Below are 26,099 nucleotides of genomic sequence, written 5' to 3'. Positions count from 1 at the left end.
CTTCGAAGACCTCCTCAATCCCACCAACACGTCTTCCTATGAGGAAGCAGTGCCTGGGGAATCTGTGGTGGGCTCTTCTATTTCTGGGGTTGAGGTTGCTGAGGTAGTTAAAAAGCTCCTCGGTGGCAAGGCCCCGGGGGTAGATGAGATTCGCTCCCGGAGTTCCTTAAGGCTCTGGATGCTGTGGGGCTGTCTTGGTTGACAAGACTCTGCAGCATCGCGTGGACATCGGGGGCGGTACCTCTGGATTGGCAGACCGGGGTGGTGGTTCCTCTCTTTAAGAAGGGGAACCGGAGGGTGTGTTCTAACTATCGTAGGATCACACTCCTCAGCCTTCCCGGTAAGGTCTATTCAGGTGTACTGGAGAGGAGGCTACGCCGGATAGTCGAACCTCGGATTCAGGAGGAACAGTGTGGTTTTCGTCCTGGTCGTGGAACTGTGGACCAGCTCTATACTCTCGGCAGGGTCCTTGAGGGTGCATGGGAGAGGTGGCAAGAGCATATCAGTTCAATAAGTCATTATTCAATCAATTTTTATTTGAAAATATTCTATATTAATTAAAAATATAATTACATATTTTCTCCTCTCTGAGCTGCCACCTTACCGTGGTAGAGGAGTTTGCGTGTCCCAATGATCCTAGGAGCTATGTTGTCCGGGGGCTTTATGCCCCCTGGTAGGGTCTCCCAAGACAAACTGGTCCTAGGTGAGGGATCAGACAAAGAGCAGCTCGAAGACCTCCATGACGAATAAAAACAAAGGACCCATATTTCCCTCGCCCGGACGCGGGTCACCGGGGCCCCCCTCTGGAGCCAGGCCCGGAGGTGGGGCACGATGGCGAGCGCCTGGTGGCCGGGCCTGTCCCCATGGGGCTCGGCCGGGCACAGCCCGAAGAGGCAACGTGGGTCCCCCCTCCAATGGGCTCACCACCCATAGCAGGGGCCATAGAGGTTGGGTGCATTGTGAGCTGGGCGGAAGCCGACGGCAGGGCACTTGGCGGTCCAATCCTCGGCTACAGAAGCTAGCTCTTGGGACGTGGAACGTCACCTCGCTGGGGGGGAAGGAGCCTGAGCTAGTGCGCGAGGTTGAGAAGTTCCGGCTAGATATAGTCGGACTCACTTCGACGCACAGCAAGGGCTCTGGAACCAGTTCTCTCGAGAGGGGCTGGACTCTCTTCCACTCTGGCGTTGCCGGCAATGAGAGGCGACGGGCTGGGGTGGCAATTCTTGTTGCCCCCTGGCTCAGAGCCTGCACGTTGGAGTTCAACCCGGTGGACGAGAGGGTAGTTTCCCTCCGCCTTCGGGTGGGGGGACGGGTCCTGACTGTGGTTTGCGCTTACGCGCCAAACCGCAGCTCAGAGTACCCACCCTTTTTGGATTCGCTCGAGGGAGTACTTGAGAGTGCTCCCCCGGGTGATTCCCTCGTTCTACTGGGGGACTTCAATGCTCATGTTGGCAGCGACAGTGAAACCTGGAGAGGCGTGATTGGGAAGAATGGCCGCCCGGATCTGAACCCGAGTGGTGTTCTGTTATTGGACTTTTGTGCCCGTCACAGATTGTCCATAACGAACACCATGTTCGAACATAAGGGTGTCCATATGTGCACTTGGCACCAGGACGCCCTAGGCCGCAGTTCCATGATCGACTTTGTAGTTGTGTCATCGGATTTGCGGCCTCATGTTTTGGACACTCGGGTGAAGAGAGGGGCGGAGCTTTCAACCGATCACCACCTGGTGGTGAGTTGGCTGCGATGGTGGGGGAGGATGCCGGACAGACCTGGCAGGCCCAAACGCATTGTGAGGGTTTGCTGGGAACGTCTGGCAGAGTCTCCTGTCAGAGAGAGTTTCAATTCCCACCTCCGGAAGAACTTTGAACATGTCACGAGGGAGGTGCTGGACATTGAGTCCGAGTGGACCATGTTCCGCACCTCTATTGTCGAGGCAGCTGATTGGAGCTGTGGCCGCAAGGTAGTTGGTGCCTGTCGTGGCGGTAATCCTAGAACCCGTTGGTGGACACCGGCGGTGAGGGATACCGTCAAGCTGAAGAAGGAGTCCTATCGGGTTCTTTTGGCTCATAGGACTCCTGAGGCAGCGGACAGGTACCGACAGGCCAAGCGGTGTGCGGCTTCAGCGGTTGCGGAGGCAAAAACTCGGACATGGGAGGAGTTCGGGGAGGCCATGGAAAACGACTTCCGGACGGCTTCGAAGCGATTCTGGACCACCATCCGCCGCCTCAGGAAGGGGAAGCAGTGCACTATCAACACCGTGTATGGTGAGGATGGTGTTCTGCAGACCTCGACTGCGGATGTTGTGGATCGGTGGAGGGAATACTTCGAAGACCTCCTCAATCCCACCAACACGTCTTCCTATGAGGAAGCAGTGCCTGGGGAATCTGTGGTGGGCTCTTCTATTTCTGGGGTTGAGGTTGCTGAGGTAGTTAAAAAGCTCCTCGGTGGCAAGGCCCCGGGGGTAGATGAGATTCGCTCCCGGAGTTCCTTAAGGCTCTGGATGCTGTGGGGCTGTCTTGGTTGACAAGACTCTGCAGCATCGCGTGGACATCGGGGGCGGTACCTCTGGATTGGCAGACCGGGGTGGTGGTTCCTCTCTTTAAGAAGGGGAACCGGAGGGTGTGTTCTAACTATCGTAGGATCACACTCCTCAGCCTTCCCGGTAAGGTCTATTCAGGTGTACTGGAGAGGAGGCTACGCCGGATAGTCGAACCTCGGATTCAGGAGGAACAGTGTGGTTTTCGTCCTGGTCGTGGAACTGTGGACCAGCTCTATACTCTCGGCAGGGTCCTTGAGGGTGCATGGGAGTTTGCCCAACCAGTCTACATGTGTTTTGTGGACTTGGAGAAGGCATTTGACCGTGTCCCTCGGGAAGTCCTGTGGGGAGTGCTCAGAGAGTATGGGGTATCGGACTGTCTGATTTTGGCGGTCCGCTCCCTGTATGATCAGTGTCAGAGCTTGGTCCGCATTGCCGGCAGTAAGTCGGACACGTTTCCGGTGAGGGTTGGATTCCGCCAAGGCTGCCCTTTGTCACCCATTCTGTTCATAACTTTTATGGACAGAATTTCTAGGCGCAGTCAAGGCGTTGAGGGGATCTGGTTTGGTGGCTGCAGGATTAGGTCTCTGCTTTTTGCAGATGATGTGGTCCTGATGGCTTCATCTGGCCAGGATCTTCAGCTCTCGCTGGATCGGTTCGCAGCCGAGTGTGAAGCGACTGGGATGAGAATCAGCACCTCCAAGTCCGAGTCCATGGTTCTCGCCCGGAAAAGGGTGGAATGCCATCTTCGGGTTGGGGAGGAGACCCTGACCCAAGTGGAGGAGTTCAAGTACCTCGGAGTCTTGTTCACGAGTGAGGGAAGAGTGGATCGTGAGATCGACAGGCGGATCGGTGCGGCATCTTCAGTAATGCGGACGCTGTATCGATCCGTTGTGGTGAAGAAGGAGCTGAGCCAGAAGGCAAAGCTCTCAATTTACCGGTCGATCTACGTTCCCATCCTCACCTATGGTCATGAGCTTTGGGTTATGACCGAAAGGACAAGATCACGGGTACAAGCGGCCGAAATGAGTTTCCTCCGCCGGGTGGCAGGGCTCTCCCTTAGAGATAGGGTGAGAAGCTCTGTCATTCGGGGGTAGCTCAAAGTAAAGCCGCTGCTCCTCCACATCGAGAGGAGCCAGATGAGGTGGTTCGGGCATCTGGTCAGGATGCCACCCGATCGCCTCCCTCGGGAGGTGTTTAGGGCACGTCCGACCGGTAGGAGGCCACGGGGAAGACCCAGGACACGCTGGGAAGACTATGTCTCCCGGCTGGCCTGGGAACGCCTCGGGATCCCCCGGGAAGAGCTGGACGCAGTGGCTGGGGAGAGGGAAGTCTGGGCTTCCCTGCTTAGGCTGCTGCCCCCGCGACCCGACCTCGGATAAGCGGAAGAAGATGGATGGATGGATGGAATTACATATTTTAGTCTGACAGTAATTTTAATTACAATTTTTTTGGCCGCACTTTGGACGTCCGTGTGTAAAAAAAGTCGTATTATTGTTAAAGTGTGAAGGATGCTGATATTTCCTATAGCCTTCAACGCATCACGTAGCCGTGGGAGAGGCCGGTGCACTCCGGTGGCAAGAGCGTATCAGTTCAATAAGTCATTATTCAAAACATTTGTATTTGAAAATGTTCTATATTAATTCAAAATATGATAACATATTATATCATTTCATAAACATTTTTGGCCACACTTTGGACGTCCGTGTGTAAAAAAGGTCATATTATCGTTGAAGTGTGAAGGATGCTGTTATTTCCTACAGCCTTCAATGCATCACGCGGCCGTGGGAGAGGTGGCAAGAGCATATCAGTTCAATAAGTCATTATTCAATTAATTTTTATTTGAAAATATTCTATATTAATAAAAAACATAATTGCATATTTTATTCTGACATTAATTTTAATTACATTTTTTTGGCCGCACTTTGGACGTCCGTGTGTAAAAAAAGGTTGTATTATTGTTAAAGTGCGAAGGATACTGATATTTCCTCAACGCATCACGCGACCATAGGAGAGGCCGGTACACCATACTTGCCAACCTTGAGACCTCCGATTTCGGGAGGTGGGGGGTGGGGGTTGGGGGCGTGGTCGGGGGTGGGGCGGAGCGTGGTTGGGGGCGTGGTTAAGAGGGGAGGAGTATATTGACAGCTAGAATTCACCAAGTCAAGTATTTCATACATATATATATATATATCTACATCCTGAAAATATGCAAACAAAACTGTGTTTAGATCATTGATACTTCGAACTTGCATAAATATAACATGAATATAACATAACTTGGCTTCTGAGAGCTTCAAAATGTAATAAATAAAATGCTAAAGTTTTTGATAAACAAACAATTATTTTAATAAATAAATATGGTCATTTTAAATGAATTATTATGATAATTTAAAATTAATTATTTAAAATATGTTTATTTTAATGTACCGGTATAATTCTATGGCTTAATGTAATAAGGAGTCAGAAAAAATAAAAATAAAAATACAATTAATGTTGATGTTTTTAGCAAAATATAGTAAACATTTATTTATTTATTTTTTATATTTTGTTTTTTTTAAATTAATAAATATATTTATTTTTAGGTAAGATAAACATAATAATACAATGTATCTTTAGTCTGGATGATTTAGTTCTTGTCACCCTGTTGTCCTCCTGTCTGAAAAAAGGCTGTCCTCTCTCAGGTCCGCATGGAGCTGGAGGGGGCGTGGCCTCCAGCTCCGGCTGAAAATCGGGAGATTTTCGGGAGAATATTTGTCCCGGGAGGTTTTCGGGTGAGGCGCTGAATTTCGGGAGGGTTGGCAAGTATGCGGTACACTCAGGTGACAAGAGCATATCAGTTCAAAAAGTCATTATTCAAATAATTTTTGTTTGAAAATGTTCTATATTCATTCAAAACATGATGACACATTTCATTATTTCATACATTTTTTTGGCTGCCCGTGTGTAAAAAAAGGTCATATTATCGTTAAAGTGTGAAGGATGCTGTTATTTCCTACAGTCCTGAACGCATCACGCGGCCGTGGGAGAGGCCGGTTGTTGACTTGAGGCTTCGGCAGCTTCCAAGCTAGCAAAAGCCCAACAAGTGGATAAGTTGTCAACATAGTCTGCGCTCCTTAACGACCACTTTCTCTTTCCCGTTTTTATTTTTTGTTGCGCGCCAGCGGGGTCACCTTATGTGGATAACTGACGTCGCCGCGGGCGGGGACACAGTTTGTGTTTCGTTCGGAGGCTGACGTTAAAAGGCTTAAAGTTATGTCGACGAGATAGACCGACGAAGACGGGATAAAGTTGGGATGTGGCCGTGCTGGGCTTCAGCCCTCGGGGAACCAAAATGGCGGGTTATTTGGACTGAAATGTGTCGTCTGCCGGAGGAATTATTAATATAACTCCCCCCCCCCCAAGTAAGCCGTGTCAAAGTCCGACCTGGCCTAGGGAGCTAACGGCTAGCTAGCAGGCTAGCTAAGCGCCGCACCGCTGGCTGCTGCTCGCCCCCCAAAGTGAGTAAACACACTCTTTTGTAACCATAACACACACTTTAGCGTAAAAACATTATTTTGTGGAGGTGTCACAAAAGTAATCGTCTCGTCAAGCTATTGCTTTCGCTCATGTCACTTCCTTACAGTGCGAATATGACCATGACTAATATATATGATTAATATTACACTCGGTCATGTGCATATGTCATTATGGGATGTGGTGGCTATTTTTAAGCACCTGTCATTTGGAAACCGTGCCAGGTTGTTGTTGTTTTTTTTTGCAGGCTGCAAGGCATGGAGCAATGTAGCCATTGCACCGTGAACTGCCAGTTTTGCAGAACGTAACAAAAGCTTGACTTCCTGTGAGTAATGATTGCATGCAAGCTGCAAGGCTGGCCCTCGTTCGAGTGTTGCATGGTGATAACTTGATAAGTGGGAAGTCGAGCGCTCTTCCCGTCTTGCAACACTGACCTGGTTTCCTAAGAAAAGCAGGATTTGCTGGAGAAATGTTTTTTTTTTTTTTTTTTCAAGTAGAGATGTCCGATAATGGCTTTTTTGCCGATATTGTCCGACTCTTAAGTACTGATTCCGATATCAACCGACATATACAGTCGTGGAATCATACTTGCCAATCTTGAGACCTCCGATTTCGGGAGGTGTGTGTGTGTGGGGGGTTGGGGGCGTGGTTAAGAGGGGAGGAGTATATTTACAGCTAGAATTCACCAAGTATTTCATATATATATATATATTATAAGAAATACTTGACTTTCAGTGAATTCTAGCTATATATATATATATATATATATATATATATATTTATTTTATTATATACAGGTAAAAGCCAGTAAATTAGAATATTTTGAAAAACTTGATTTATTTCAGTAATTGCATTCAAAAGGTGTAACTTGTACATTATATTTATTCATTGCACACAGACTGATGCATTCAAATGTTTATTTCATTTAATTTTGATGATTTGAAGTGGCAACAAATGAAAATCCAAAATTCCGTGTGCCACAAAATTAGAATATTACTTAAGGCTAATACAAAAAAGGGATTTTTAGAAATGTTGGCCAACTGAAAAGTATGAAAATGAAAAATATGAGCATGTACAATACTCAATACTTGGTTGGAGCTCCTTTTGCCTCAATTACTGCGTTAATGCGGCGTGGCATGGAGTCGATGAGTTTCTGGCACTGCTCAGGTGTTATGAGAGCCCAGGTTGCTCTGATAGTGGCCTTCAACTCTTCTGCGTTTTTGGGTCTGGCATTCTGCATCTTCCTTTTCACAATACCCCACAGATTTTCTATGGGGCTAAGGTCAGGGGAGTTGGCGGGCCAATTTAGAACAGAAATACCATGGTCCGTAAACCAGGCACGGGTAGATTTTGCGCTGTGTGCAGGCGCCAAGTCCTGTTGGAACTTGAAATCTCCATCTCCATAGAGCAGGTCAGCAGCAGGAAGCATGAAGTGCTCTAAAACTTGCTGGTAGACGGCTGCGTTGACCCTGGATCTCAGGAAACAGAGTGGACCGACACCAGCAGATGACATGGCACCCCAAACCATCACTGATGGTGGAAACTTTACACTAGACTTCAGGCAACGTGGATCCTGTGCCTCTCCTGTCTTCCTCCAGACTCTGGGACCTCGATTTCCAAAGGAAATGCAAAATTTGCATGGTTGGGTGATGGTTTGGGGTGCCATGTCATCTGCTGGTGTCGGTCCACTCTGTTTCCTGAGATCCAGGGTCAACGCAGCCGTCTACCAGCAAGTTTTAGAGCACTTCATGCTTCCTGCTGCTGACCTGCTCTATGGAGATGGAGATTTCAAGTTCCAACAGGACTTGGCGCCTGCACACAGCGCAAAATCTACCCGTGCGTGGTTTACGGACCATGGTATTTCTGTTCTAAATTGGCCCGCCAACTCCCCTGACCTTAGCCCCATAGAAAATCTGTGGGGTATTGTGAAAAGGAAGGTGCAGAATGCCAGACCCAAAAACGCAGAAGAGTTGAAGGCCACTATCAGAGCAACCTGGGCTCTCATAACACCTGAGCAGTGCCAGAAACTCATCGACTCCATGCCACGCCGCATTAACGCAGTAATTGAGGCAAAAGGAGCTCCAACCAAGTATTGAGTATTGTACATGCTCATATTTTTCATTTTCATACTTTTCAGTTGGCCAACATTTCTAAAAATCCCTTTTTTGTATTAGCCTTAAGTAATATTCTAATTTTGTGACACACGGAATTTTGGATTTTCATTTGTTGCCACTTCAAATCATCAAAATTAAATGAAATAAACATTTGAATGCATCAGTCTGTATGCAATGAATAAATATAATGTACAAGTTACACCTTTTGAATGCAATTACTGAAATAAATCAAGTTTTTCAAAATATTCTAATTTACTGGCTTTTACCTGTGTGTGTGTGTGTGTATATATATATATTAGTGATTGGTTGATGAGGCGTCATGAAGCGTTTTGACACATTGCAAAACTGTATTGATACTGTGTCACTAAATACTGACATCTGCTGGACATTAAAAATCCCTACAGGCAACCTATGGACCGACTCAACTGACACTGATTTTATGACCTAGTATATAAAATAATATAAACCAAGTCATTGTATTTCATTTAGGATTATTTCATATCTTCATTTAAATAAGAATATATGTTTATCTTTTTTAGATACAGTCAATAAATAATGTGAACATGTATAATAACATGGAAATCTAAGAGAATGTGTTGTGAATGAGGATGTTTGTGGACTGGGATTTTTTTTAATTAATTTTTTACACATTTTTATTAAAAAAACAAACAGTTTTTCCAACGTATTCAATTTTAGACGATTTCTTTCATTGATTGATTGAGACTTTTATTAGTAGATTGCACAGTGAAGTACATATTCCGTACAATTGACCACTAAATGGTAACCCCCCCCCAATAAGTTTTTCAACTTGTTTAAGTCGGGGTCCACTTAAATTGATTAATGATACAGATATATAGGGCAGCACGGCGGGAGAGGGGTTAGTGCATCTGCCTCACAATACGAAGGTCCTGAGTAGTCTTGGGTTCAATCCCGGGCTCGGGATCTTTCTGTGTGGAGTTTGCATGTTCTCCCCGTGACTGCGTGGGTTCCCTCCGGGTACTCCGGCTTCCTCCCACTTCCAAAAACATGCACCTGGGGATAGGTTTATTGGCAACACTAAATTGGCCCTAGTGTGTGGATGTGAGTGTGAATGTTGTCTGTCTATCTGTGTTGGCCCTGCGATGAGGTGGCGACTTGTCCAGGGTGTACCCCGCCTTCCGCCCGATTGTAGCTGAGATAGGCTCCAGCGCCCCCCCGCGACCCCAAAGGGAATAAGCGGTAGAAAATGGATGGATGGATGGATATATACTAACATCATAATACCGTCTTCACACAAGTTAATCATCAGAGTATATACATTGAATTATTTACATTATTTACAATCCGGGGTGTGGGATATAGAGGGGAGGGGGTTAAGTTTGGTTGTTATCAACACTTCAGTCGTGTCTTCTTAGTTATTATTTCTCCGGCTGTAGAAAAGACCCGCTCACAGGGCACAGAGGAGGCGGGAGTGCGACACAGTTCGCGTATCGGTCACGTGACCAAAACAGCTCATGATCGGTCACGTGACTTTCTAAAAGCGGTAAGCGCACCGACACAGGGTTTCGCTCTATGAGCTCGACACATGCGCCGATGCATCGGTGTTGCCGGACCCATCACTAATATATATATATATATATATATATATATATATATATATATATATATATATATATATATATATATATATATATATATAAATAAGAGAAATACTTGAATTTCAGTGTTCATTTATTTACACATATACACACATAACACTCATCTACTCATTGTTGAGTTAAGGGTTGAATTGTCCATCCTTGTTCTATTCTCTGTCACTATTTTTCTAACCATGCCGAACACCCTCTCTGATGATGCATTCTGCTTCGTCTCCTTGTTGTGCAAGCAGTTGTGCACTGCACTCCCTAAAAGCCCTAGATGTTATTGTCACATATGCATGTACAGTAGATGGCGGTATTGTCCTGTTTAAGAGTGTCACAACATTGCTGTATACGGCAGACGAACTGCTTTACGGTAGACGAAAACGTGACTGCTGTTGTTGTGTGTTGTTACCGCGCTGGGAGGACGTTAAAGGGGAACATTATCACAATTTCAGAAGGGTTAAAACCATAAAAAATCAGTTCCCAGTGGCATATTTTATTTTTCAAAGTTTTTTTCAACATTTTACCCATCACGCAATATCCCTAAAAAAGCTTCAAAGTGCCTGATTTTAACCATCGTTATAAACACCCGTCCATTTTCCTGTGACGTCACATAGTGATGCCAACACAAACAAACATGGTGCATAGAACAGCAAGGTATAGCGACATTAGCTCGGATTCAGACTCGGATTTCAGCGGCTTAAGCGATTCAACAGATTACGCATGTATTGAAACGGATGGTTGTAGTGTGGAGGCAGGTAGCGAAAACGAAATTGAAGAAGAAACTGAAGCTATTGAGCCATATCGGTTTGAACCGTATGCAAGCGAAACCGACGAAAACGACACGACAGCCAGCGACACGGGAGAAAGCGAGGACGAATTCAGCGATCGCCTTCTAACCAACGATTGGTATGTGTTTGTTTGGCATTAAAGGAAACTAACAACTGTGAACTAGGTTTACAGCATATGAAATACATTTGGCAACAACATGCACTTTGAGAGTGCAGACAGCCCAATTGAATCCGTCCCTGTTCGTGTTGTTACACCCTCCGACAACACACCGACGAGGCATGATGTCTCCAAGGTACGGAAAACAGTCGAAAAAAAACGGAAAATAACAGAGCTGATTTGACTCGGTGTTTGAGAAAATGGCGGATTGCTTCCCGATGCGACGTCACATTGTGACGTCATCGCTCCGAGAGCGAATTTTAGAAAGACGGTTATTTCGCCAAAATTCACCCATTTAGAGTTTGGAAATCGGTTAAAAAAATATATGGTCTTTTTTCTGCAAAATCAAGGTATATATTGACGCTTACATAGGTCTGGTGATAATGTTCCCCTTTAAATTGTATAACAGTGCAAAATATTGCTCATTTGTAGTGGTCTTTCTTGAACTATTTGGAAAAAAAGATAGAAAAATAACTAAAAACTTGTTGAAAAATAAACAAGTGATTCAATTATAAATACAGATTTCTACACAGAAGTAATCATCAACTTAAAGTGCCCTCTTTGGGGATTGTAATAGAGATCCATCTGGGTTCATGAACTTAATTCTAAACATTTCTTCACAAAAAAATAAATCTTTAACATTAATATTCAAAATGTCCTCTCCTGTTGTTCTCCCCTCTAAGGTTTTACAAAAAAGTATGCTCTCATAAATATCGTCAGTATCGATGTATCAGACAAAACAAACAAGTTGTGCATTTCCACTAATATCTGTGGATTCATCCAGCTGGAGGGAGGGAAAATGAGTCGCTAAGTTTTCCAACAACTTGCTGAACAATGTCTTTTCCCATTTTATCTACCCTCCGGCAAACAGTCATTTGATAAAGGCACATTCTTTATTTTCTCGGCTGCGTTTTTATCCAGTATTGTCTCGGCCGGCACTGCAGCGGCTGGCCCCTTAGAGAATTTGTGGGGTATTGTGAAGAAGAAGCTGAAAGACACCAGACCCAATAATGCAAATGAGCTAAAGGCCGCTATTGAAGCATTCTGGGCATTCTTAACACCTCAGCAATGCCACAGGCTGATTGCCTCCATGCCACGCCGCATTGATGCAGTAATCCGTGCAAAAGGATTCCCAACCAAGTACTGAGTGCATTAATTGACATTTTCAAAGGTTTGATTTTGTTTTGCTGTTATAAATCTTTTTTTTTAACTTGGTCTGAGGAAATTTTCTAATTTGTTGAGATAGGATTTTTGAGTTTTCTTAAGCTGTATGCCATAATCAAATCAAGTCAACTTTTTTTATAAAGCACATGTAAAATTTACCACAGGGGTAGCCATAGTGCTGTACAATTGGCAGGTTAAAAGATAACACAAGAGAAACGAGCAAGCACACCACAACACAAACAGAACACGATAAAAAAAGTAAAGCATAAAAACAGGTTCACAGCAGGTGCATTGTGGGACGCCATACCAGGATGGAGATCACTCAGTGTTATAAGCCATGGAATAAAAGTATGTTTTTAAGAGCGATTTAAAAACGGGAAGAGAGGAGGCCTGTCTAACACTCAAAGGTAAGCCGTTTCAGAGCTTGGGAGCAGCAGCGGTGAAAGCTCTGTCACCTCTAAGCTTCAGCCTTGTATCAGGGACCGTCAATAGCAGCTATATATATATATATATATATATATATATATATATATAATAGTTGGACATAAAGAGTATGTGAAAGTTTGACTTCTACCTTGTTTACTTCTGTGAAAGATTGACTTCTACCTTGTTTACTTCCGTGACAACCGCCTTAAAGTTTTGTAATCAATCAGAAAAATCAAATCGCTAAAATGTGCCAAACATGGATGAGTGTGGAGTGTTAGCATTTTCCCCATCATGCTTTATAATGGGTGTAATTTAGATTTTTAAAAAAAAATTTTTTATTGTGCATTGATGTTTTTTATAATGTCCAAAATGTTCAGTGAGCAGGTTGTGGTATGTGTGACCATGTCTGTTGACGTTTTGTGTTGGTTGGATTTTTCATGTACCGTATTTTCCGCACCATAAGGCGCCCTGGGTTAAAAGCCGCGCCTTCAATGAACGGCATATTTCAAAACTTTGTCCACCTATAAGCCGCCCCGTGTTGTAAGCCGCATCTAACTGCGCTAAAGGAATGTCAAAAAAACAGTCAGATAGGTCAGTCAAACTTTAATAATATATTAAAAACCAGCGTTCTAACAACTCTGTTCACTCCCAAAATGTACGCAAATATGCAATCACAAACATACGTATATCAACATGGACAGAGCTGCGTGAAAAAAGCCACCCGGCCTCTTCGCGTAAACTTAAACTTACCTTAACCACTCGCTCATCTTTTCTTCATCCATCCCTTCGAGTTAGCTTTTATGATGACGCCGGCTGGAAAGGTCTCTTTTGGCAAGGTCTTCCTTTTGAATATCACCATGGGTGGAAGTTTCATTAGCATGGCAAGCTAGAACCACAGTGAAGGATGACTTCTCATTCCCTGTGGTGCAAATATTCACCGTACGTGCTCCCGTTCCACAGTGCGGTTCACAGGAATATCAGTTGCTGTGAAATACGGTAGTAATCCGTGTGCGGATGGAGAGATTGCGTCTTTTCATGAACCGGATCCTTGTCGCTTTGTAGGAGCCATTTTTTGGTCTTTACAGATGTAAACACACAAAGGAAATGAAACGTACGGTGATATCCGCGCCCTTTTTCTTCTTCTACGCGGGCGGGTGGTTGCTTACAGTAGAAGAAGAAGCGCTTCCTGTTCTATGGGGGCGGGTGCTTACCTTGGCGGTTGCTTGCGTAGAAGAAGAAGCGCTTCCTGTTCTACCGGGAAAAAAGATGGCGGCTGTTTACCGAAGTTGCGAGACCTAAACTTTATGAAAATGAATCTTAATATTTATCCATATATAAAGCGCACCGGGTTAAAAGGCGCACTGTCAGCTTTTGAGTAAATTTGTGGTTTTTAGGTGCGGCTAATAGTGCGGAAAATACGGTATTCATTACATTTTGTTTGAACCATGACTAGGGAAGGTTGTTTGCATTGGGTCATACAGGTGTTTGCTGCGCATACCTCTTTTCAGGGCATATTTGAAGGTCATTGACCTGATTTCTGGACGTTATCCACTAGATGTTGGCATAATAGCAGCAACAAAATTGTCTGACATCCAAAAGCCTCCGACATATTTTTATGTAATGTAGTAACCTGCACATTCATAATAAATTGTAACATTTTCGTATTTTGCTCATTTTAAGTATACGGTAGGGCTGGGCGATAAATCGAATATACTCGATATATCGCGCGATATAGAAAATTACTATATCGTGATATTCGAGTATACGTTCTCACGCAGTTGCTTTTAGCTGTGGGCATTACAATGCATGAGTTTCCCACTCTTTCTTGTCTCTCCTTCTCACAGAGAGATAAAACAAGCGCACCTTCTTACATACGTCACGTGTGCAATGTCACACGCTCCCGCGGAGCAGACAGGTAGCGACATGGTAACATTAGCTGTGATGCTAACGGTGCGGTGCGGGTGGTAACACGAGAGAAAGAAGGTGCGAATCTGGTAACAAATGAAGGAAGGATTAATTCCCTACTAAAACAGCACGGGATCCATCGTCTGGCGGTGGTTTGGCTTCAAGCGGGTATATGTTGAACATTTATGCGGCAAAAGCGTTGCTACAAAAAGTAGCACCACTGCTAATGTAGCATCATTTGTAAAGTCACCCGCTAGAGAATGAAGAGTGCTTACTCCGCATGTCAACATCTCAGTTCGGTGCCACACCAACAAAATGCAGAAGCAACTATTTCCAGATCAACACTATGAAAAAAATAGTCAACAACAGAAGGAGATAACGTCCACAGGAACCTACCACATAGCGAAGGACATACACTAATTGATTTCCTATTATTCAGCTCATTTTTATTTGACAGTTATTGAAATATCTTGTGCGACATCATGCACAAAAGTGCACTTTATTTGTTTTAAACTATTGTAGAGGCGTTCTGTACAAAAAGTGCACTTTAATTCAGTGTTGTTTTGATTTGTCATCTTAGTGACATCATGCACAAAAGTGCACTCATAGCTTGTTTTAAAATGTCTCTGACAATCTTGCACATTCTGTTTTGAAATGACATGAATGTTTGTGCCACTGCTTAATAACTGTTTAATAAATACACTTTTGGTCAATTGACTTACCGTATTTTTCGGAGTATAAGTCGCACCGGAGTATAAGTCGCACCTGTCGAAAATGCATAATAAAAAAGGAAAAAAAACATATATAAGTTGCACTGGAGCCCGGCCAAACTATGAAAAAAACTGTGACTTATAGTCCGAAAAATACAGTAGTTGTGATTTCCCTCTCTGCATGAAATTTTAAAATGCGCATATATTAATGCAGTATGAACAAGAATTTTTAATGTAGACGCATCGGCAGTCCGATATTATCGGACATCTCTAGAAAAACTTAACGTCTAGAGAACATTAGCAATAATGCTACATTTTAAAACAGCCTGTATTTCTTTATTGAACATACTTAAATAATCGATATTGGGACATTTTCCCATCGATTCATTAATTGTCCACGTTTAATCGTAATGCATCGGAGAATCATTTTCCTACCCCTATAAATTACTATTACCGTATTTTTCGGACTATAAGTCGCAGTTTTTTTCATAGTTTGGCCGGGCTCCAGTGCAACTTATATGTTTTTTTTCCTTCTTTATTATGCATTTTCGGCAGGTGCGACTTATACTCCAGTGCGACTTATACTCTGAAAAATACGGTAATTAACATGATAATTTGACATCTCTTGTTATGAGCACAGACACCTCATGATTTCAATTTAAACCCTCTATTAACTGTACAGGCTATTTTTAAAGTAAATGCTTACATTTGTAACTGTTGAGGTTAACTATTATTCAACTGTCATAGAGGAAAACCACAGCGTTCTTGCTCTCCAACATTCAATTAAAAGTTAAAGTTAAAGTACCAATGATTGTCACACACACACTAGGTGTGGCGAAATTATTCTCTGCATTTGACCCATCACCCTTGATCACCCCCTGGGAGGTGAGGGGAGCAGTGGGCAGCAGCAGTGGCCGCGCCCGGGAATCATTTTGGTGATTTAACCCCCAATTCCAACCCTTGATACTGAGTGCCAAGCAGGGAGGCAATGGGTCCCATTTTTATAGTCTTTGGTATGACTCGGCCGGGGTTTGAACTCACAACCTACCGATCTCAGGGCGGACACTCTAACCACTAGGCCACTGAGTAGGTCTCTGCGACATTACAATACATATCGTAATACGACATTCCATATTATATCGTAGGTTGTAATGATGCAATATTGAATATATTTACATTACATTATTATAATTATAACTATAATATGTTGTTTTTATATCTTATATTGCTTCTAGCAACGGTGCTACTTTTGCGGTAACATTTCCACGTCATTTTAAAATAACTTTACTGCGAGAGCCGGCAGACATGAAGTTCAAAATCATCGCATAGACCATGGGTGTCAAACTCTGGCCCGCGGGCCAAATTTGGCCCGCTGTGTAATTTCACTTCGCCCTTGAGGCGATATCAAATTAACACGAAAGCTTGCCCGCCGATTATATATCGCGGCGGTCCCGCGGTAACACCGCATTCACCGTTAATTCTAATACTTGCCAACCCTCCCGAGAGTCTTCCAAACTTCAGCGCCCCTCCCGATAATCGTCAGGTCTGCTTTTCAGCCAGTTCAACGAGTGTTGGCCCAGTCACATAATATGTGCAGCTTCTGCACGCACACACAATTGAATGCAACGCATACTTAATCAACAGCGATACAGGTTACACTGAGGGTAGCCGAATAAAAAAACTTCAACATTGTTAGAAATATACGCCACACTGTGAACCCACACCAAACAAGAATGACAAACACATTTCGGGAGAACATCCGCACCGTAACACAACATAAACACAACAGAACACAAATACCCAGAACCCTTTGCAGCACTAACTCTTCCGGGACGCTACCAGGTGTGTGTGTGTGTGTGGGGGGGGGGGGTTATTTTGTGGTGTCCCACTGTTGATGAAGTATGCGTTGCATTCACTCGTGTGTGCGTACAGAAGCCGCACATATCTTGTAACTGGGCCTGAACGATGTTAGGATGGATGAAAAGCGGACGTGACGACAGCTCGTAGAGTACGTTAAAGGCAGTGCATTTAAGGCACGCCCCCAAGACTGTGGTCCGGGCGGACGAGATATAATGACTGTTGAACACCTTCGTTCGATAATGAAGGTTGCCTCAGCTCAAAGCCTGAACCCCGACATTAATAAACTAGCATCCAAGAAAAGATGCCAGGTATCTGGCTTGGGCACATCAGATTAGATCAGTGTGTTGCAAACTTAGCAGTTTAAAGTCCTGAATGGTTGTTTTATTCATTGTTATTTTATTTTCAAATTTATTAGCCTGTGGAAAAAGTTAATGTTGATATTTACCTCAGAAGGCTGCAAATAGAAAAGAGGCATTCAATTTTTATTTAAATTGTATTTGATATTCCATTGATATTTTTTAATTACTATTATTATTATTATTTGAAACTCGATTTTGCATGTCACTATAAAGTTATATAAGCCTTGCTTGTTCAATATTCAATGCAAAACTTGTTTGGGTCCTTCTTAAAAGGTTAATTTGTTCAACCTTGGCCCGCGGCTTTGTTCAGTTTTAAATTTTGGCCCACTCTGTATTTTAGTTTGACACCCCTGGCATACAATGGAAGCTAAACCAACAAAACCCAAACAGGAATTGGTGCTAAAAAAGGAGAAAGAGGAACTCGCTTGTTTGGATTTGTTCGTCCAGAGCCATCATTTTTATGATGACGTCACAGACTGCTTTTGCCCTGGGGTTGTTTCTGGCAAACTTTTTTGCACTTTAAAAACGCAGCGACAAAAGGAAGAACTCCGGGCCTTTCTTCACGGCTGGCTTTGGACCAGTATCTTTTATCAGCAGGCGTTTTCATAGGCTTTTTAAAACATTGTTGTAGCAATGCGGTTGTTTCAGGTGGCTGATAAGGTTTGATGTACTGAAGCAGAATTTTTTTTCCCACTCCTCGCAGAATGTTTGCAAAACATTTTGGTGCAAATAAAAAAAGTCTTCCTCTGAAAGAGTAAAGAAAGAATCCCATGATTGATGCCATGTTTATTTACGTTCAGGCTTACAGCAAGGCTCTTAGGAGAAAAGGAGCGCTCGATTTGCTCACACTAACCCACTTACAGCACAGTATAGCTAATCTCTCCTCATTGGAGTTTTTTTTTTTTTTTTTTAATCAATTATGTTAAACATCTTAATTGTCCCATAGCAGGAATAATTTAACCACCACACAATGTCTACCTTCAATTTTGTCGTGAATGGTGACTACTTAGAATGTAAGATTGCGTACTTTAGGTTTTTTTCTTGGTGTGCAAAACCGTCAGTCAGTGTGCAATATGGATGTTAAGATAGTGCCCGTCCATTTTCTACCGCTTGTCCCTTTTGGGGTCGCGAGGGGTGCTGGAGCCTGTCTCAGCTGCATTCGGGCTGGACAAGTCGCCACCTCATCGCAGGGCCAACACAGATAGACAGACAACATTCACACTCACATTCACACACTAGGGCCAATTTAGTGTTGCCAATCAACCTATCCCCAGGTGCATGTCTTTGGAGGTGGGAGGAAGCCGGAGTACCCAGAAGGAACACAGAAAAGACCCAGGATCGAACCTAGGACCTTCGTATTGTGAGGCACATGCACTAACCCCTACCACCGTGCTGCCTTACCCTAAATCAGTGGTTCTCGATTATTTTGTTACGCCCCCGCCCCCTGGGGACAGCATTTTTTCACGCTCCCCCGAAATTACTTTAAATATCTTTATCTGTGTGTGCCATGATAGTTCTTTGATGCTATTACGCTATTGCCTCTCACGCCCCCCCTTTCCCCGACAACTCACGACACCCCACGGGGGGGGCCCGCACCATTATTTAAGAAGCACTGCAATAAAGCTCACATTTTTCTAGGGGACATAATTTTTTCATGACCCCACCTGAAGCGAATGTTTGTTTATTTATCTGCATGTGTCAAGATATACACTACTATGCTATTCCTTCTCACGCCCCCCGCCCCACTATTTGAGAAGCACTGCCCTTAACTATGAAATTAAGTAGGTTTATTGTTTTATTATTTATACGTACATAGTGCAAGCGCTTAGAATGCAATATACCGTATTTTCCAGACTACAGAGCGCACCGGTATATAAGCTGCACCCACTTAATTTTAGAAGAAAAAAATATTTTCCATATATTAGCGGCACCGGACTATAAGTCGCAGATATATATATATATGTTGTGAAATTAGTTATTTACACAAAGATTTTGCAAATGTTTATTGACATACCTTAATTGTTTCCAAACGGTGTCTGAAACACAGCAGTACAACGGCTGATCAAGCAAAACAGAATTGATTGATTGAAACTTTTATTAGTAGATTGCACAGTGAAGTACATATTCCGTACAATTGACCACTAAATGGTAACACCCGAATAAGTTTTTCAACTTGTTTAAGTCGGGGTCCACGTTAATCAATTCATGATACAAATATATACTATCAGCGTAATACAGTCATCACACAAGTTAATCATCAGAGTATATACATTGAATTATTTACATTATTTACAATCCGGGGGGTGGGATGTGGAGGGGGTTGGGGTGGGGGGGTTAGATTGGGTTGATATCAGCATACTTCAGTCATCAACAATCATCTGAGAAATAGACATTGTAACAGTAGGTGTCACTTGGTAGGATATGTACAGCAAGCAGTGAAAATAGTGAGCTCAGAAAGCACAAGAACAAGTATATACATTTGATTGTTTACATTTTATTATTTACAATCCGGGGAGGTGGGATGTGGTGGGGGGAGGGTGTTAGTCTAGGGTTGTAGCTGCCTGGAGGTGTTCTTTTAGTATGGTTTTGAAGGAGGATAGAGATGCACTTTCTTTTACACTTGTTGGGAGTGCATTCCATATTGATGTGGCATAGAAGGAGAATGAGTTAAGACCTTTGTTAGATCGGAATCTGGGTTTGACGTGGTTTGTGGAGCTCCTCCTGGTGTTGTGGTTATGGCGGTCATTTACGGATTATGGACCCACTAGCTGCGGAAGCTAGATCTCCAATCAGCTAAACAGACTCAATAACTCCACAGTGACATTTTGGTGAATTTACTGAGGAATTTGTTCATCTGAAACAATACAAAAAGGATGCCATTGTAAGTTAATAATGTTAACACAAACATTCGTTAACGTGTTAGCAAATTAGCTAATGCTAACGATGCTAGCTTGATTACATAACGATAGCACGTGCAAATATGCATGAAAACACCCCTACAGACATCACACATGAGAAAGTTTAGCAAGCATGAATAGTTTTAGTTATATTGTAAAACGTATAAACGTTGCTTGGAGTAATTAATGAAGAATCCAAACGAGTAGAAACGCTCAGGGCGGCGTGGCGCAGTTGGGAGAGCTTCACCCTTGCTCCTGATGTGTGGTGGTTAGGTCCCTGCATGACACTCCCACCATCAGTGTGTGAATGGGTGAATTTGGAAATAGTGTCAAAGCGCGTTGAGTATCTTAGAGGTAGAAAAGCACTATACAACATACTTGCTCACCTTGAGACCTCTGATTTCGGGAGGCGGGGGGCGGGGCGTGGTTAAGAGGGGAGGAGTATATTTACAGCTAGAATTCACCAAGTCAAGTATTTCATATATATATATATATATATATATATATATATATATATATATATATATATATATATATATATATATATATATGTATGTATTTCATATATATATATATATATATATATATATATATATATATATATATATATATATCCATCCATCCATTTTCTACCGCTTATTCCCTTCGGGGTCGCGGGGGGCGCTGGAGCCTATCTCAGCTACAATCGTATATATATATATATATATATATATATATATATATATATATATAAATACAAGAAATACTTGACTTTCAGTGGATTCTAGCTATAATTATATATTTATTTTATTATATATATATATATATATATATATATATATATATAAAATAAATACTTGAATTTCAGTGTTCATTTATTTACACATATACACACACATAACACTCATCTACTCATTGTTGAGTTAAGGGTTGAATTGTCCATCCTTGTTCTATTCTCTGTCACTATTTTTCGAACCATGCTGAACACCCTCTCTGATGATGCATTGCTGTGTGGCACGCACAAAAGTGCTTTCATCAAATGCACTAGATGGCAGTATTGTCCTGTTTAAGAGTGTCACAACATTGCCGTTTACGGCAGACGAACTGCTTTACAGTAGACGAAAACGTGACTGCTGTTGTTGCCGCGCTGGGAGGACGTTAATGAAACTGCCTAACAATAAACCCACATAAGAAACCAAGAACTCGCCCTCCATCATTCTACATTTATAACTTGATTGGGCAGGTACGCTGTTTATATTGTGGGAAAGCGGACTCAGGTCCACATGGACCTGAGTCCGCCTGAATTTCGGGAGATTTTCGAGAGAAAATGTGTCCCGGGAGGTTTTCGGGAGAGGCGCTGAATTTCGGGAGTCTCCCGGGAAATCCGGGAGGGTTGGCAAGTATGCTATACAAGTATAATACATTTACACCTTTTCAGTGTCTCTGTCGGTGTTTATAAAAACATTTGAACACACAAGATTGTGGCAGTTAGTAAAGAAAAATCCATAAATTAGCCACACCATTTTATAAGCTGCAGGGTTCAAATTGTAGGAAAAAAGTAGCGGCCTACAGTCTGGAATTTACAGTATATTATTTATTAAAATGTTTGTGTTTTACATTTGGTTTAGTTTTGTTACTGTTTGTACAATCAGCACTGCAACCACAGAATCCATTTTAAAGTGGCATCTTTGTGTTATTAGTGTCAATATTGCAACGTTTTCTCATATTGTAATACTATTCTTTCAATGTGCCGCGGGTCGTAAAGGAAAAAAAAATAGCTGCGAGCCGCATATGGCCCCCGGGCCACACTTTTGACACATGTGGTCTATCTAAGCAAGACATCTAGTAAAACTGGTTTTAGTTTAGTTTGCCTTTTTTTTCATTGGCTCATTCTTGATGATTCTGAATTCTTGTTGATCCTAAAGGCGGCACGTTGCAGATGGCCTCCCAGCAAGCCATGGATGCGACCACGGACACGTGCGCCGCGGCTGTGTACCACCACAACGGGGACGCCCATCGGGAGTGTCCAGACACGGCCGGCTCGACCGCCGCCGCCTCCGCGACCGTTCTGAGGCTTCATTTATATCACAGCAGCCAGGGAGCGTCCGACTGCAAATTCCTGGGATACCCAGCCGGGGTTTATGTGGCCGAGGAGCTGTGCATCGCCGGCGCAAAAGCGTCCAGTAAGTACTTGAGTGTGTGAACTGCGGCGCATCTACACAAAAGTTCTAAGATGAGGTTGTCAAGAGGTTACACGGAATAAGAAAATAATCATCAGCTTGTTTAATTGTCCTCATGCTTTGTTTACTCCATATGAGTTGGGAAATTGTGTTAGATGTAAATATGAACGGAATACAATGATTTGCAAATAATTTTCAACCCATATTCAGTTGAATATGCTACAAAGACAACATATTTGATGTTCAAACTAATAAAAAAAAATTTTTTTTGCAAATAATCATTAACTTTAGAATTTGATGCCAGCAACACGTGACAAAGAAGTTGGGAAAGGTGGCAATAAATACTGATAAAGTTGAGGAATGCTCATCAAACACTTATTTGGAACATCCCACAGGTGAACAGGCAAATTGGGAACAGGTGGGTGCCATGATTGGGTATAAAAGTAGATTCCATGAAATGCTCAGTCATTCACAAACAAGGATGGGGCAAGGGTCACCACTTTGTCAACAAATGCGTGAGCAAATTGTTGAACAGTTTAAGAAAAACCTTTCTCAACCAGCTATTGCAAGGAATTTAGGGATTTCACCATCTACGGTCCGTAATATCATCAAAGGGTTCAGAGAATCTGGAGAAATCACTGCACGTAAGCAGCTAAGCCCGTGACCTTCGATCCCTCAGGCTGTACTGCATCAACAAGCGACATCAGTGTGTAAAGGATATCACCACATGGGCTCAGGAACACTTCAGAAACCCACTGTCAGTAACTACAGTTGGTTGCTACATCTGTAAGTGCAAGTTAAAACTCCTATGCAAGGCGAAAACCGTTTATCAACAACACCCAGAAACGCAGTCGGCTTCGCTGGGCCTGAGCTCATCTAAGATGGACTGATACAAAGTGGAAAAGTGTTCTGTGGTCTGACGAGTCCACATTTCAAATTGTTTTTGGAAACTGTGGACGTCGTGTCCTCCGGACCAAAGAGGAAAAGAACCATCCGGATTGTTACAGGCGCAAAGTTGAAAAGCCAGCATCTGTGATGGTATGGGGGTGTATTAGTGCCCAAGACATGGGTGACTTACACATCTGTGAAGGCGCCATTAATGCTGAAAGGTACATACAGGTTTTGGAGCAACATATGTTGCCATCCAAGCAACGTTACCATGGACGCCCCTGCTTATTTCAGCAAGACAATGCCAAGCCACGTGTTACATCAACGTGGCTTCATAGTAAAAGAGTGCTGGTACTAGACTGGCCTGCTTGTAGTCCAGACCTGTCTCCCATTGAAAATGTGTGACGCATTATGAAGCCTAAAATACCACAACGGAGACCCCCGGACTGTTGAACAACTTAAGCTGTACATCAAGCAAGAATGGGAAAGAATTCCACCTGAGAAGCTTAAAAAATGTGTCTCCTCAGTTCCCAAATGTTTATTGAGTGTTGTTAAAAGAAAAGGTGATGTAACACAGTGGTGAACATGCCCTTTCCCAACTACTTTGGCACATGTTGCAGCCATGAAATTCTAAGTTAATTATTATTTGCAAAAAAAAAAAAAAAGTTTATGAGTTTGAACATCAAATATCTTGTCTTTGTAGTGCATTCAATTGAATATGGGTTGAAAAGGATTTGCAAATCATTGTATTCCGTTTATATTTACATCTAACACAACTTCCCAACTCATATGGAAACGGGGTTTGTATACAGTACAGGCAAAAAGTTTGGACACACCTTCTCATCCAATGCGTTTTCTTTAATTTCATGGCTATTTAGATTGTAGATTGTCACTGAAGGCATCAAAACTATGAATGAGCACATGTGGAGTTATGACACTTTGAAAAGTATACCTGCACAAATTGTGGCTAGTTCAGGGGTCGGGAACCTTTTTGGCTGAGAGCCATGAAAGCCAAATATTTTAAAATGTATTTCCGTGAGAGCCATATCATATTTTTTAACACTGAATACAACTAAATGCGTGCATTTCTAAGTAAGACCGACATTTTTAGAGTATAATAAGTCTCTTATTCTTTTTAATAACATTGTTATTCTGAAGCTAACCATCCATCCATCCACTTTTCGGGGTCGCGGGGGGTGCTGGAGCCTATAATTAAAATACTTCTGACCATTAATGCGACTTCTTGAACAGGTGCGGTAGAAAACGGATGGGTGGAATAAAATGCATGAGAATGTTTTATATTTTGAATGTTATTTTTAACACTGTGACTACCAGTGGAATTATTCATTACTTATCGTGTTCAGCAATGTCAGCTAAGATGTATCTGAGAGCCAGATGCAGTCATCAAAAGAGCCACATCTGGCTCGAGAGCCATAGGTTCCCTACCCCTGGGCTAGTTGAACAACAATCGTGTTCCCATGTTTAGTTTTTACTAATTTTTACTAATTGGTTTTTACTAATTTGTTATTATTATTATTATTGGCTTTTATCTAGTTTGCACTTTGTCTGTATTATTACTATTATCATTATTATTGACTCCTCTTTGCCTTATTCTTTTTATTTTCCTATTTTTAATGATGTTAGATCTGTGTTGTTGTTGGGGACAAGTGTTGTAAATGATCTACAAACACTATGATGCATACATTGGATAACTGTTTCAGATATCTATGTTTCTGTATCTGTCCCTATTTCAAATAAACCTTAATATATATGTACTTAACTAAATAGGTTTTAACTGAAAACATAAATAATAATAATAATAATAATAATAATAGCCACTCTGATTACTGCTTTGCACACTCTTTTCATTCTCTCGATGAGCTTCAAGAGGTTGTCACCTGAAATGGTTTTCACTTCACAGGTGTGCTTGAAGCTCATCGAGAGAATGCCAAGAGTGTGCAAAGCAGTAATCAGAGCAAAGGGTGGCTATTTTTTTCCATTTCAATTTCCTTTATTTAACCAGGTAAAGACTAAATTGAGATTAAAATCCCTTTTTCTACAGCGACCTGACAAAGAGGGCGGCACAAACAAAGTTGCAATAATAATTACAACAAGACAATACAACAGAACAACAGCAGTCATACCACAACAGGTCAACGGGTTTTATTTTGAAGAAACTAGAATATAAAACATGTTTTCAGTTATTTCACCTGTTTTTGTTAAGTACAGAACTCCACGTGTTCATTCATAGTTTTGATGCCTTCAGTGACAATCTACAATGTAAATAGTCATGAGAATAAAGAAAACGCATTGAATGAGAAGGCATACTTGCCAACCTTGAGACCTCCGATTTCGGGAGATGGGGTGGGGGGGGGGGGCGTGGTTAAGAGGGGAGGAGTATATTTACAGCTAGAATTCACCAAGTCAAGTATTTCATGTATATATGTATGTATGTATGTATATATTTATATATATATATATATATATATATATATATATATATATATATATATATATATATATATATATATATATATATATGTAAGAAATACTTGACTTTCAGTGAATTCTAGCTATAAATATATATTTTATTATATATATATACATATATAAATAAAAGAAATACTTGAATTTCAGTGTTCATTTATTTACACATACTTGTTGAGTTAAGGGTTGAATTGTCCATCCTTGTTCTATTCTCTGTCACTATTTTTCTAACCCCATAGAACACCCTCTCTGATGGTGCATTGCTGTGTGGCACGCACAAAAGTGCTTTCATCAAATGCACTAGATGGCAGTATTGTCCTGTTTAAGAGTGTCACAACATTGCTGTTTACGGCAGACGGACTGCTTTACGGTAGACGAAAACGTGACTGCTGTTGTTGTGTGTTGTTACCGCGCTGGGAGGACGTTAATGAAACTGCCTAACAATAACCCACATAAGAAACCAAGAACTCGCCCTCGATCATTCTACAGTTATAACGTGATTGGGCAG

At 42.4% G+C, this 26,099-nt stretch overlaps 1 protein-coding gene across 1 annotated transcript in view; it reads left to right on the top strand.

Moving 5' to 3' along the window:
* The first annotated feature begins 5,555 nt into the window (after positions 1-5,555).
* The window catches only part of jak2b (Janus kinase 2b), a 76,610-nt gene continuing 56,066 nt past the window's right edge, over positions 5,556-26,099 (top strand). Inside the window, exons 1-2 of the mRNA XM_061980400.1 lie at positions 5,556-6,039; positions 21,962-22,219. Coding sequence (XP_061836384.1) covers positions 21,976-22,219 — 244 coding nt within the window. The 5' untranslated portion in view covers positions 5,556-6,039; positions 21,962-21,975. The remainder of the gene's footprint in view (positions 6,040-21,961; positions 22,220-26,099) is intronic.

Source organism: Nerophis lumbriciformis, linkage group LG20 (assembly GCF_033978685.3).
Source record: "Nerophis lumbriciformis linkage group LG20, RoL_Nlum_v2.1, whole genome shotgun sequence".
Lineage (NCBI taxonomy): Eukaryota > Metazoa > Chordata > Actinopteri > Syngnathiformes > Syngnathidae > Nerophis > Nerophis lumbriciformis.
This window is presented reverse-complemented; position numbering and strand designations above follow the sequence as displayed.